Genomic DNA, 12367 nt, shown 5'->3' with positions numbered 1-12367 from the left:
GCCATCTGTCCAATCGTTTCATTACAGCCATTAATCTCAGTGTAATCTCTTCTGGGGCAAGTGTGAGATTACCTGCCATCAAACCTTTTATTGTCAGTCAACCAAACACAGGGAGGAGGAGGGCAGAGAGCTGGCCATGTGCGTCCATTCAAACAGACACACACACACACACGCACGCACGCACACACAGCAGATCAATCGTTGCAGCTCAGCTGTGCCTCTCTCTGGTCAGACCCGTCTCCGTGGAGACCAGACTTTGACTCAGCTGCCCGCAAGACCCATTAGCGGTCAAGGCAGTCAGTACGCTCAGCTTTTAACTGGCCAGATGGAGGTCTCCAGAGCTCAACACAGATATCTATCTCACTACCATGAGAGCTAAAGAAAACAAAATAAGGAGGAAAGCGTGTCTTCACTCTGTACTGTCAGAATAATTGCCATACAGGGCATAAGAGGACAAGTCTGTGTGTTTCACTTGTTAAGAACTCTGTCTGTATATAAGTGTAAGACCACCTTTTTAAAAGTAGCTGCAGTTTAGCTGGAGGGTTAATCCAGACTTTAAGCCTCACTTCAGTTGAGCATTTTAAATTGCCTCTGTGGGTTTTGTATTGTAAAACTGTGTGAAAGTAAAACAAGTTTTCTTTCCTGCTGAATGTGAGCCCTAGGCACACCTGCTATACCCTCTCACAATCCTTTTAAATGGAAAAATGTGTTTCTGGGTATTAAAGGTCCTGGGCCCCACACCACGTCTCCCAATTCTTTCTAATCTCTCAGGATACTGGCTCTGAAACCCTGAATCACATGATGCCTGTGCAACTTGAGGTACATTTTTCTGCTCAGAAATCACATAACATTGATTCACTCATTTTAAAGTGATGTTTCTTAACTGTCTTAACTTCCACTCTACTGAGCTCGGCTTAAGGCTGCAGTACTTTGTGTTTACTGTGCAGTGTAGAACGCCTGCAGGCAGAAGCAGACTCACATAAGCTTGCTGACGTTTCATAAATTTTTAAGAAACTAAAACTTTAAAACTTGTTCATTACATGTTGTAGAGATTACAAGAATTTAAAGTGCTTTTCCTGTTGTGGTGTTGCTCAGTTCTGCAGAGTCAAGTTACTTCTGGGTATGCAAATGATATTTAAAAAAAAAAGACAATTGCAAAGCAGGACAGTTATAAAGATTTCTTTCTATGGTCAAAGTACCCAATGGTGTCTCTGAAATAAGTAGAACAATATGAGGAAATAAAAGCAGCTTATTCAAACATCACCACAGGACCAGGTCTCAGTGAGCAGCTGGGAAGACTAAGACAAGCACCTGCTCTCATACCACAGACCAGCCATCCTCCATGAAGTGAAACTGGCCATTCAGGGAGCTGCTGAGTGGATGAGAATGGGAGCTCCTTTATTGCACAAAGGAGCGTCATTATCCCCAGTAAAACAAATAGAGGCCATTATGGTATATAGAGCCTGATGGCAGTGCGGCCAGATCCCTCAGCTGGCATTGTTTGCTGAGCCAGAGGCAGCAGTCTGCCTGAACCAACAGGAAATGACCATTATCGATTAGTTGGCAGCAGCACATCTGTTCTCTCATTAGGAGCAGGACCGAGACACAAACACAGATGGAAAATTCAGGCTTAGGCTTCAGTACTATCTCGATACTGGGTGAAAACAAAACAAAACAAATAACAGCTTAGTTTATGTCAACATATTTCCTGCAAAACGAGAGTGTGTATTATTACTCTGTAGGGATAAGCCTACACAGATAAAGGATAAAGCCTAGGGATAAAGCAGGAAACATTGAAGTTTTAGTAAAGGTTCCCAGTTAGTAGTCGGACATGAAGGAAGCACTGTGCAGGAAAACAGCTGGGAAAGGGAGAAACGTACCTCTTTTTTTGCGGAAGAAAGGAAACGTCCAACTCGTTTTCCTTTCTACTTCTGGTATCTCCCGTCCGGTAATACGCGGAGCAAACGACCTATCAAAGTCTGCTAATAAAGTGCACCTGAAATATCCCTCCGACCTGTTTCCCTTCCTCAACAACTACTTTTCTTTTCCTTCGCTTCGCTGTTCGCGTACTACAACCTGCTCTCGGTTTGTGGACAGCTGGGGCTGAAGCCGCGGCTCTCGCTGTGACAGAGTTGGTGCGGACACTCAAGCACCCTAAACGCCACGACACTGTGTAGGTCTGCCACCAGCGCGAGGAGGAGAGGGCTGTCCAGCGTGCGTGCGCAAGTGCACGCGCGAGAGCCACACACCCTGAATAAACAACACAAGCAATTTCTAATATCCTTACGCAGACGTGAACGACTCAGTAGTTAGTTCAGAATATTATATTATATTATATTATATTATATTTACTCCTATGTTTTCACTATGTTTTTCACTATGCAGTGAAAACTCCTATGTTTTCACTATGCTAATGCAGCCCTGCATTAGCATGGCGACACCCCCCAGTTCGCTGTGTAACCCTGTGATATTTACATTAATTGTTTCCTTTTTTGTGAAAGATGTGATACTTAGGTTATTTTTCTTTCCCCCAGAGAGTTTGATGATAATATCACTCTGCCCCAGCAGCTGTTGCACGTATGGAGATTAGAACTGGGGGTGGAAACAGCTAACTCCTCTTTGTTTAATGAATAATAAATCCCTGTACAAGCACCTTTAAAGGAGTACAGCAAGAGCCTACTATGAATGGATAACAAGCAAATCTTTATTTGCTTTATTTGTGGTCAGGCTTAAAGCTTACTGTTGTATTTTGTTCAATTGGTGCCAGTAAAATGATACTTTGTGGTTCTATGCTGAGTGCCAGACTGACTTGTCAAGGTATAGTGGGGGTGGGGGAGCCAAAGGTTCACCATGTAGTATTCACTGTAACCAAGATTCATCCTTCCAAACAATCACAGCCTTTCTGTGTCATTTTAAAATAAACTACCAGTAATGGGCTCCACAGCTAAGTGCATTTGGATTGCAAGCTCGGTGGTGTGAAGTACAGCTGAGTGTAAGAGAAGTGACCAGCTCTCTGCTTTCAGAAGGAACTACATCTGGGGGGGGGAGACAGACAGATATACACATTAAATATACAGGGATCTAACCTGTGCTTGCAGATTTTTGTAACCCCCCCCCCCCCCCCCCATCCCCTTTTTTGTCCTGTGATTGACCCTTTAAGCTTATATACAAGATAAGATAAGATAAGATAAGCGATAACATGAGAGATACAAATGAACCTGTTAAGGAGGATAGATAAGAATAGATACTCAACATTAGAAGAGAGCCTAAATGGTGCAAACACTGGCATCAGGAAAAATGTCCAGCAGCTATTATCACAAAATCTCAGTTAAGACGTGGAGCTTTGCTCATTTTTTTTCTCTGGTGCACACTGCAGAAAACTTGATCGTGTCTAAGGTGAAGCTGTGTGAGACCTGGCCCTTAATGCTTGTATCAAAGTGAGCAGCAGAATCCTTTGACAGATGGTTCTATTAGGAGCTCGGTGTTTTATGATGCATAGGTGCATTATCCATCACTGAAATCAGACAATTGCAAATTGGACCAATTTCTCCACAAGACATGATGGAATAAAGCAGCTTGAGACTTCTAGACTCATAATTAATTTAACACACTATATTACTGCAGGGCTGCACTGCAATACCATCACGACTCCACAAACTAGCAGGCGTTTTCAGAATACCGACTGCAGTAGAGACTCTTACGTTCTCGGAAACAAATACAGACTCATTTCCTTGTGTGACTCAGGAATGAGGGAGGAATGGTTGGACCTGTCTGCGAGGAGGCCCCAACAATTCCTTTTGTTCTTAGCTTTCTTTTGTTTTATTTTGCACACCCAGAGTTGAGGAATTTTAGCTGTTTTTAACATCGTGTGTTCATCCATATTCTCTGTGTCCAGCTTTTTTCCTCATACAAAGAATTCTTGTACCATTATTCACTTTTTGAGATAATCACTAACAGCTCTGTAAATGCATGAGAAATATTGAAGAGATCAGTGAATAAACCTCTTCCCTGGTTGAAAAAGGTTTATTTCCTGATTCCACTGCAGCAGATAACCTGATAGGCAGGTAAAGCTCTTACACTCCTCAAAAGGTTGGCATGTGTAGCTGTGCTGTTTCCTCAAGACTCTTTGACTAACTTCCTTGTTTATTTTGTGACATGACTGCATGGCACATCAGTGTTTTAGTAAGATAAAACTGTATGCTCAACAGCAATTCTGCCAGTTTATACAATGCTGTTTTCATTGGGTTGGAAGAAAACATTAAAAACCTGATCACAGCCTTTAAAGGACCAACATTAATTGCATTGGGGACAAGGTAATTCATTTACTTTCAGCCTCTAGCCTATGCTTTTTATATTGAAATGATTTCACTACAGTCCATTAGTGCTCATATTCTAATAGCAATGGTGCCTCGCTTATCCTGTAGTTGGCCGGCAAAGCTCTGTTCCCCGCATCCAAGGCTGCTCTCCTCACAACCTGACGTGCATCACCGAGAATTTAATTAAAACCTGCTTATTCTGAAAGCAGGCACTGTCTGTTTGGCCTGGGTTTATTCATCCACAAGAATCACAGGACCACTTCTTCCTAAACCAATTCTTTGAAATAAGTGTTTGCTTTTAAAGCTCGTGTCACTAGGCCAAACACCAGAAAGACTTTGACATCACTCGGTTGATCCAAATGGAAGAATCAAAACAACACTTTAATCATCCAGTCATAGTTTTCATTAAACAGTGGTGACAAGTTTAAAATGCACTACAAAATCAAGAAAGTCATGGTGCACATGAAATAGCATTATGTTGTGTGCTACGATGGATCTGAAAGCTTTGTCCAAATATCGCCCCCTACTGGGGAGGGACGTGCATTGCTTCCATGTCGCTTGGTACTTTTCTTTGCTTTCTGAGAAATAAAACCAACTACATTAAAAAAAAAATACAAAAAGTAAAATAAAATTATACAAGATAAAAAAAACCATTTTGTAATCAAAAAGGTTAAGAGTGCTTAACTGACAGCAGTGAACAGCACATGATGAGTTCTGCATGCTCACTGGAGATAGTTCTTGCACATAAGGACACTTGGGGCAGATAAAGTGATGCAGAATTCTCTGTAATTACATTTGCAAAATGTCACATATACTGCTATTTATGATTCACACTTCATATTCAACACTGATATGATAGAGAAAGAGTTGGCGAAATGATTTTTGTAAACTAAAGTACTTCCAATCCAAGTCGTATGAGTGTGTGTCCTAATCCTACTGTATCATAAAGTGATAAAAGAACCAACAAATCCTGCACATTTATCAGTGTTCTGAACCAGAAACACTGTTAGATAACAAAGTACAAAAGTGTGCACGGCATTTTGGTTCTTTAATAACTAAAACATTGTCTTTAAATGGTGGCTAAATTCAAAGCTGTGTAGACCAAATTAGTTGTGGTGCAGAGGAATCCTATCAGGTTGCAGAGGCTGGACAACCCATGGTAACTGCCAAACTTGCTCCTGTAGGCTTTGTACTTGGGATCCTGTTCTTTGAGCTTGGTGTAAGCCTCTTTCTGGCTGCCCAGGCCGATCTCCTCCCCGAGGTTGTGCTCCTTCTCTACCTCCCTCATCAAGAACATCAACTCAGTGGTCTCTGGGCCAAACCACTGGGCGTTCAGACCTGCAGTGATCAGCGCCACGAAGAACAGAAGCATCTGGAAGATGAAAAGGGAAAGCTTGCAACTCGATGACGATTCACTCACAAAATGTTTAATTTTTTCTTTTTTCCCCAATCAAAAGTGCTCAGTTTTTTCATTCCTAGCAGCGTGTGATATTTCACCTGTACACTTTCATGCCAGTCCAGCAACTCTCTGGGATGGTACACAGCATACACAGCCAGGCTGACAAAGTTACTTCCAAGCACGCAGTAGAAGTACACTGGGAAAAGCTTACTCTGCACCAGGCCGAAGGTGTGCCGAGTTACCTGCCGAATCAACACAAAGCCTGCAGGCACAGACGTTTAACACGGTGTCAAAACAGGAACGCATGCATTTTGTTGAAGCCATGCCTTGTTGCTCTGTGGCCCACTTACCTGCAATGAAGGAAACCCAAAGCTGCATGCCCCAGGTGAAAGAGAGAACCATGAGGTGCAACACTTTAACAAAATCTGTTGGCTCCCCCTCTGTCACCATGGTGTCACCTTTCAAAAGAGACAAGACATGCTGTGTGGGACAGTCCAGCCAAGGTGTTTGTTTTTCAGGTTTTATGAGTGAAATTCTAGTATTTTAACCATCTGCTACTCCATGCTAAAGATAACATAACACTCCACCCTTGTTCAAATGAGGTCCTGGCTACAAAAAAACTAATAGAGAGTTGGGCAAATTGCAAAGACTTAATTTTTTTCCCCCTTCTGATTTTGTTAAAATTTATATTTAAAAAATGTATTCGAGCCCATGACAGCTGGGATAGGCTCCAGCGCCCCCCGCGACCCTGAAAAGGATAAGCGGAAGTGGATGGATGGATGGATGGATGGTATTCGAGCCCTTCGCTGTGCTACAAACCAAGTTTGCATTTGACTGAGATAATAAAACAGAAAAGACAACAATTCCAATAACAAAAATCTAAACAGTCTTATTTAGGATTTCTTCTGTATAAAAGCAGTCACAGACGCATGCTCATATGATCATACATATATGATCACAAATGTAGATGCAGCTTCTGGAAATCAATATACAGTGTTCTACAGCCAGAGTGTTTTACAGGCAAACCTCTTGCAGTACTGTGCAAAAACGTTGCATCACCCCTCCTTTCTTTACAGTGTTGCTTGGAAAATGGGAAATGTGTTTAAAGGTTACCTTCTAGGTTGTTCTGGGGAAATTATAGAAATAACGCAAAAACAGATCTGTACAACTCTAACAAGCTTGAAAGTCAATATTTTATTCTTCAAAACAGTCTGAATTCTCTTGTCATTTCTTTAAGTAGTCTTCCAAAATAGTTCTCCAGACTTCTCCAAGGACATTCACAGCTCCTCTGTGGATATTGGCTGTCTTTTGTACTGTTATTTGTCAAGATGATCCCTTACTGCTTTAATAATGCTGAGCAACAGTTTCTGGAGAACTATTGCTCAAGACCACTTAAAATAAATAAATAAATATTCTAAGAAAGTATGACTCATTGAAAGCAAATGTATAAACATACAACTGGGCATCGCATTCATTTTATAATATATTGTTAGGTTTTCTTTTTTTGAGCTATAAAGTCCAAGGCTCTGGAGGAGTCCAAACATTCATCCGTGATAATGAAATTGCGCCAGAGAGATAAATGTGTCATTTGAGGGAGGTTCTCCACATACGCAGCAGACCTGATAAAGTCCACAGATTACGATATGGCAGGAGAGGCAGAGCAGGAACAATACATATCAGAGTATACTGACAAACGAGCAGCCCGAATGCAAAAGTTCCTTAAAAGACATCGATAAAGAACACAACACGGCAGAGAAGCAGGCAGCATGTCCTCTGATAACAGCAGGCAAAAGTCTAACGTTATGTCAAGCTAGCCAGGTTTAGCCTCAGAGCTGACAAACAGTTGCTTAAGTTTTATATTAGCGGCGGTGCTGGCTTTGTTTTGGACCTCATTGTGACAGGTACAAGCGCTTACTACTTGTTACACAAACCTGCACTTAGCTGTTTTCCTTTCCTCTGCGTTATTCCGAATGAAAAGGACCAACTAATAATGTCAATGGACTCCAAGTTTCAGCGGGTCATCAGGCGCTTCCTCTGTCTACTTATCTTGCCTGCAGGTCCCGCCCCTCCACCGAAGACGAGCCAATGGTAGTCTATGAAAATGAACATTTTATGATATGCGTGTTAATCATTGGTTCCCCTGTGATGTTTACATTCAGGGCCCCTCCCCTGTACTTACCCGCTACACAAGTGTGCCCTGCAGATGTTGGGAGGATGATTAGACCAGCGTAATCTGCAGGTTTTTGGTTAGCTCAAAAAACGTCAGTTTAAAAATAAATTTAGCAGTTACTGAACTTGCACTACAATATAGATGTATCAGTTGTTTTTTTTTTATATATTTTTAATCAACTGATTTATTTATTTATTCATAGAATAATTATTAAAGGCCACAGTGGATTGAAGATTTACTATCTAATCTGTGCACAGTGCGTGTATAATCATTCTTTTGCAACTTTGGAAGCAAGAAATAACAGAATCTTCCTTTTACAGTTCACATATTAAAATTATAGTGGACGTAATATACTTTAGCCACTGGTGTATGGATCAGTATGATACGTAGCTTATGATAACAGAGAAGATGTTGACTTTCTGTTTTGTTTTTTCTGTAAAATTGAATAGCAATTTATGCAGCTTGATTGAGTGGGTGTTCCCCAGTTTTCTGTGTAACACTATTAGGGATATTATGTTGGACAATTTGTGAAGCAGTTTGATCTGAGAGTTTGTCCTTGCAACCCAAGGACAAATTAGTTTAAATAATTTTTAAACGAATTTGAGACAGGAAGTCAAATATTTAATAATCATAATCAGTTATTTCCACAGAAGAAAAGTGATTTCATACAGGGAAATTATTTACTGTCAGTTTGGACACAAGCCTTGCTGTGGCTCATACAGAATTTGATGATTATGCACTCTTTAGTAACCACTTACCTCTAATTTATTAGTCATATGGTCAGGCATTATTAAACCTTCTTACATACTTTCACATTTTCTTTGCAGTAGTGTTCAACACCCTTTGGAGGATGTAATGTGTAATGTTTTCTCAGAGTACATTTTGATTGGAGTGCTTTCATGAGTACTGGAGTGCTTTTTAAATAAAAAAAAAAACCCTACTTTTATTTAAGGACACTTTTCAGCACCAGGAGAGCACTGCAAAGTAATCTGTAGAAGGTGCTGTGTCATAGGGGGTTAAAATGCAAAGAGGAGATGCTGGGTGCAAATCCCAGCAGCGCCACACAGTTAATATCATGTTCTACGTAAGTGAAAAGTTACTTTACTGATTCATATACAGAACTATATGATCTACAGTAGTCTACATATGTGATGTCAAAGTCATTTTACCACATGATTTTACCATCATCTCGACCAATGAAACACCTCTTTCTATTACAAAAGCTTTAATCACGGGGATATCCTAATATCAGAAAAAGAAGTGCAATTTAGACATTTTTCTACATGACGGAGAAATTGCTGTGGTTGATTCTGCTCATCTGTACGTAGCGCTTTAAGTGGGAAAAACGTTTCGTAACTCATCCAAGTGACTTCTTCAGCCTCAGCTGACTGAAGGTTTCCCTCAACCCTATAAACAGCAGTGATTGAAAGTGATTGAAAGAAATCTGCGAGCATGATTGCAGTTGGGATTAAACTGCAACAAATAAATATGTAAAACTACAGAAAATCTGCTGATTTCTTATAAGCTAGGTGGTCCTTTGTAAAACTGAAAGTAGTTCTAATTCATGTAAAATGTCGTTTTTATACTGTGGACCCCACATTTCTAGAGTAGATTAAAAAAAACCCAAAAAAACTTTTCTGCCATTTAAGTATTTATCTATTATTTAATTACGGTGGTGTGGTTTTAATGGTCACGGTGGGGTGTGTTTATCAGGAGGGAAAGCTGTAAAATTTACGAAAATACAGGTACAAGTCCAAAATTTCAGCCCTCCTTCACATTTTACAAAGCAGTCCAGTCCTTTGTTGGCCCGGTTGTTGAGTCCGGGGCGGTTTGATGTCCCTAATCTACAGTATCAGCTTGTTTATCAATCTGGAGGCAGATCCACTATTGGACCCCCAGAAGACAGCCAATCAAAAGCCTGACCAAACTCCCACCTAACCAATCAGAAGCGTCCTCAGTGAGACGCTGCATCTGTACCAAGTTGAAGAGCGGAGCATCCTCTGCCGAAAGACATCTCGTTGGTAAGACAACCGTCTCGTTGTCGCTCAAATGTCAAAAGCTGTAGTGCAGAGAAGCGCACTTTGTGTTTACCGGTTACCTTCTAGGTTGTTTCGGAAAGCAACTTTTTGCGTCAGTCAGAATCCTCCTACATGACAGCAGCATGTTAGCGCGTTAGCTGCTAACATATAGCCCTAGCTTTTTGGCGTTTATAGAGCGAGCATCTCCGCATCCCCTCTGTTATTATTTTAGCTCTTTGGAGGAGTGTCCACACCTCGAAGCTATGACTATAATAAAACACATTTCAGGTTTTGTTTACACATTGGCAACAGCGTTGGTTATCGTTTCTAAGATATTTTAAGTAACCCACATCTCGCGGCAGTCATTGTTTTGGAAAATAAACCTTTACTGATAAGCAGCTGCGTGCTGGGATTGCACTGTCTGCTGTGTTAACAGTAAGCTATGTAAGTGATGGGTTAGAGCCGTCTCTGTTTAGTACAATATGTGAAAGATTCATGTGGTGTTGAAATAATCGGAAAAACGAGTTTCCTGTGGGGACATTTTAAACGAATGTACACTCAGGCCTAACTTGGAAATTCGGAGAAATTTTAGTCCAAGACTTTCTCTAAAAAAAATAATCTATAGCAGATGAAAGTAAATAATTGATTGCAATTTTAATCAACATTTCAAGTTCGTGTTTTGTATTATGGTTTTTGCTAATCTTAGCTGCTCATATAGGATAGTAACTAATAGTTGCTGTCTACTTATACTAGTCAGAAAAGTTGTTTTATAACAGCCATACTTGCAACAATGCAGATAAAGTGTTTATATACTGTGTGACTATGTTGAATATAAAAACACACCAAGCAATAAAATCGTATGAGATCAATGTAAAGGCGCATAAACACAACTTCAAAGTCCATGTGAGTGCAAGACACCACTGCAGTGACTAGTCAGATAACATGGATCACATAAGTTAGGCAGGACACACAGATACATGTCTAAGAAAATCTTCTAAACGAAATGGAATGTGAAAGCGTAATGGAAACACCTGTGGTTTTTTTTTGGTTTTTTTTGTCTACAGAGATATAATGGGCCGCAGAAAGTCAAAAAGAAAGCCACCTCCCAAGAAGAAAATGACAGGTAACCTGGACACCCAGTTCACTTGCCCTTTTTGCAATCACGAGAAATCCTGCGATGTCAAAATGTAAGTATCGCTCCAAATTCTTGAAACATTCATGCATCGGGGACATCCTGCCTAAAGTAACTGTCTTCTAGGGAACGAACCCGCAACACTGGAATTATATCCTGCAGCGTTTGCTTGGAGGAGTTTCAGACTCCCATAACATGTATCCTTTTAATCAACAAAAGATGCTGCTTGCTGCCAGGGATGTTTGATTTAGCTTTTTATTTAGAAGTATATTTCAAAAAGTATTAACTCTCCGAGGTCTAAGTTATCAGAGGTGGTTACTCGACCCCAACTTTATATTTTGGGAAAAGGGAAAACATACTTTTTTTTTTTTTTTAAACTAATCACTTGAACGATTACTTTCCTTGTTCTCTGGCTGCCATGACTTGTGACACAGACATGTGATTGCATAGAGTTAGGGTTGGGTTTGTCTGTGATGATGACTTAGACCTCGGAAGGTTAAATACACTCTGCACTTGAATACAGTTCTGGATGCACATGCACATAAAGTACTTTCATTTAAAGTAATGCATTTAAGTTGATCTTTGATGCAGCATGTGTATGTTGAATTTTTGAGCACTTGGTTTGGTCCTTAACCTTTTCTCAATAGATCTGTCCGAGCCGGTGGACGTCTACAGTGACTGGATCGATGCCTGTGAAGCAGCCAACCAGTAGCATTCCTAACTGACCTTCTAACCTCAATTTCTGCTTCTTGAAGTAATTTCTGTTGAGCTAGCACAATGTAGCAAACATTTTGTTTTTCTCTTGAGTCACCTGGTGTTCTTAGTTCCTTTTAGGTTTGTTTTTTTTCTTGCTGATTATGACACATTACTCTGGCTGGGCCAGAGTGTGGCCATGTTCTTCTGACAGTAACATGTAGCTATAAAAAGATCAATGTAAATGTTTTCATATCTTATGTTAGTGAACTATTGTAGGACTTAACCTTCCCTTCTTTCGGACCAAATTGTTATATAATAGTTTAAAATATAACCTATGAAATATTTCTTTATATCTTCTCTTAGATCGTTTCAAAGATTTATTTAGCATCTAAATGTTGACATATTTAGATTCTGGTGACACAATCAGAATAACTTGTCACATGTAGATTTTCTTTATTTTTCCCCAACTGTGTCACTATTGCACTGAAAACATTTTTTTCCTTTTGGACCAATTTATATTTTTACTGCTAGATTTTCCTTAAAAAAAACAAACAAACAAACAAACAAACAAACAAACAGACAAAAACAAAATCACTATGTATCTCTCGTACACTACTTTGATGTATTTGTGTACTT

The 12367-nt window shown here is 40.1% G+C and overlaps 2 protein-coding genes across 2 annotated transcripts; one reads left to right on the top strand and one right to left on the bottom strand.

Moving 5' to 3' along the window:
- Window positions 1–4670: 4670 nt before the first annotated feature.
- On the bottom strand, window positions 4671–7789 carry tmem205 (transmembrane protein 205). Its single transcript, XM_026165890.1, has 4 exons — window positions 7647–7789; window positions 6066–6173; window positions 5814–5977; window positions 4671–5688 (listed from the first exon to the last, which is right to left on the bottom strand). The coding sequence occupies exons 2-4, from the start codon at window positions 6163–6165 to the stop codon at window positions 5386–5388; spliced, it is 567 nt and encodes a 188-aa protein (XP_026021675.1). The 5' UTR covers window positions 6166–6173; window positions 7647–7789; the 3' UTR covers window positions 4671–5385.
- A 2029-nt stretch (window positions 7790–9818) lies between these two features.
- Window positions 9819–12227, top strand: elof1 (elongation factor 1). Its single transcript, XM_026163748.1, has 4 exons — window positions 9819–9906; window positions 10968–11090; window positions 11162–11232; window positions 11683–12227. Exons 2-4 carry the CDS (start codon window positions 10975–10977, stop codon window positions 11745–11747), a joined length of 252 nt encoding a protein of 83 aa, XP_026019533.1. The 5' UTR covers window positions 9819–9906; window positions 10968–10974; the 3' UTR covers window positions 11748–12227.
- Window positions 12228–12367: the final 140 nt, after the last annotated feature.

Source organism: Astatotilapia calliptera, chromosome 4 (genome assembly GCF_900246225.1).
Source record: "Astatotilapia calliptera chromosome 4, fAstCal1.2, whole genome shotgun sequence".
Classification (NCBI taxonomy): Eukaryota; Metazoa; Chordata; class Actinopteri; order Cichliformes; family Cichlidae; genus Astatotilapia; species Astatotilapia calliptera.
The sequence above is the reverse complement of the archived record's forward strand: the minus strand, read 5'-3'. Positions and strand labels throughout refer to the sequence as shown.

Excerpts from the sequence above, each read along its gene's own strand:
- elof1 (XM_026163748.1), top strand. The coding sequence starts at position 10,975 with ATGGGCCGCAGAAAGTCAAAAAGAAAGCCACCTCCCAAGAAGAAAATG. Across the intron at positions 11,091-11,161 it reads AAATCCTGCGATGTCAAAAT|GGAACGAACCCGCAACACTG; the intron begins GTAAGTATCGCT and ends ACTGTCTTCTAG. Across the intron at positions 11,233-11,682 it reads GTTTCAGACTCCCATAACAT|ATCTGTCCGAGCCGGTGGAC; the intron begins GTATCCTTTTAA and ends TTTTCTCAATAG.
- tmem205 (XM_026165890.1), bottom strand. The coding sequence starts at position 6,165 with ATGGTGACAGAGGGGGAGCCAACAGATTTTGTTAAAGTGTTGCACCTC. Across the intron at positions 5,978-6,065 it reads TTGGGTTTCCTTCATTGCAG|GCTTTGTGTTGATTCGGCAG; the intron begins GTAAGTGGGCCA and ends CTGTGCCTGCAG. Across the intron at positions 5,689-5,813 it reads ACTGGCATGAAAGTGTACAG|ATGCTTCTGTTCTTCGTGGC; the intron begins GTGAAATATCAC and ends TTCATCTTCCAG.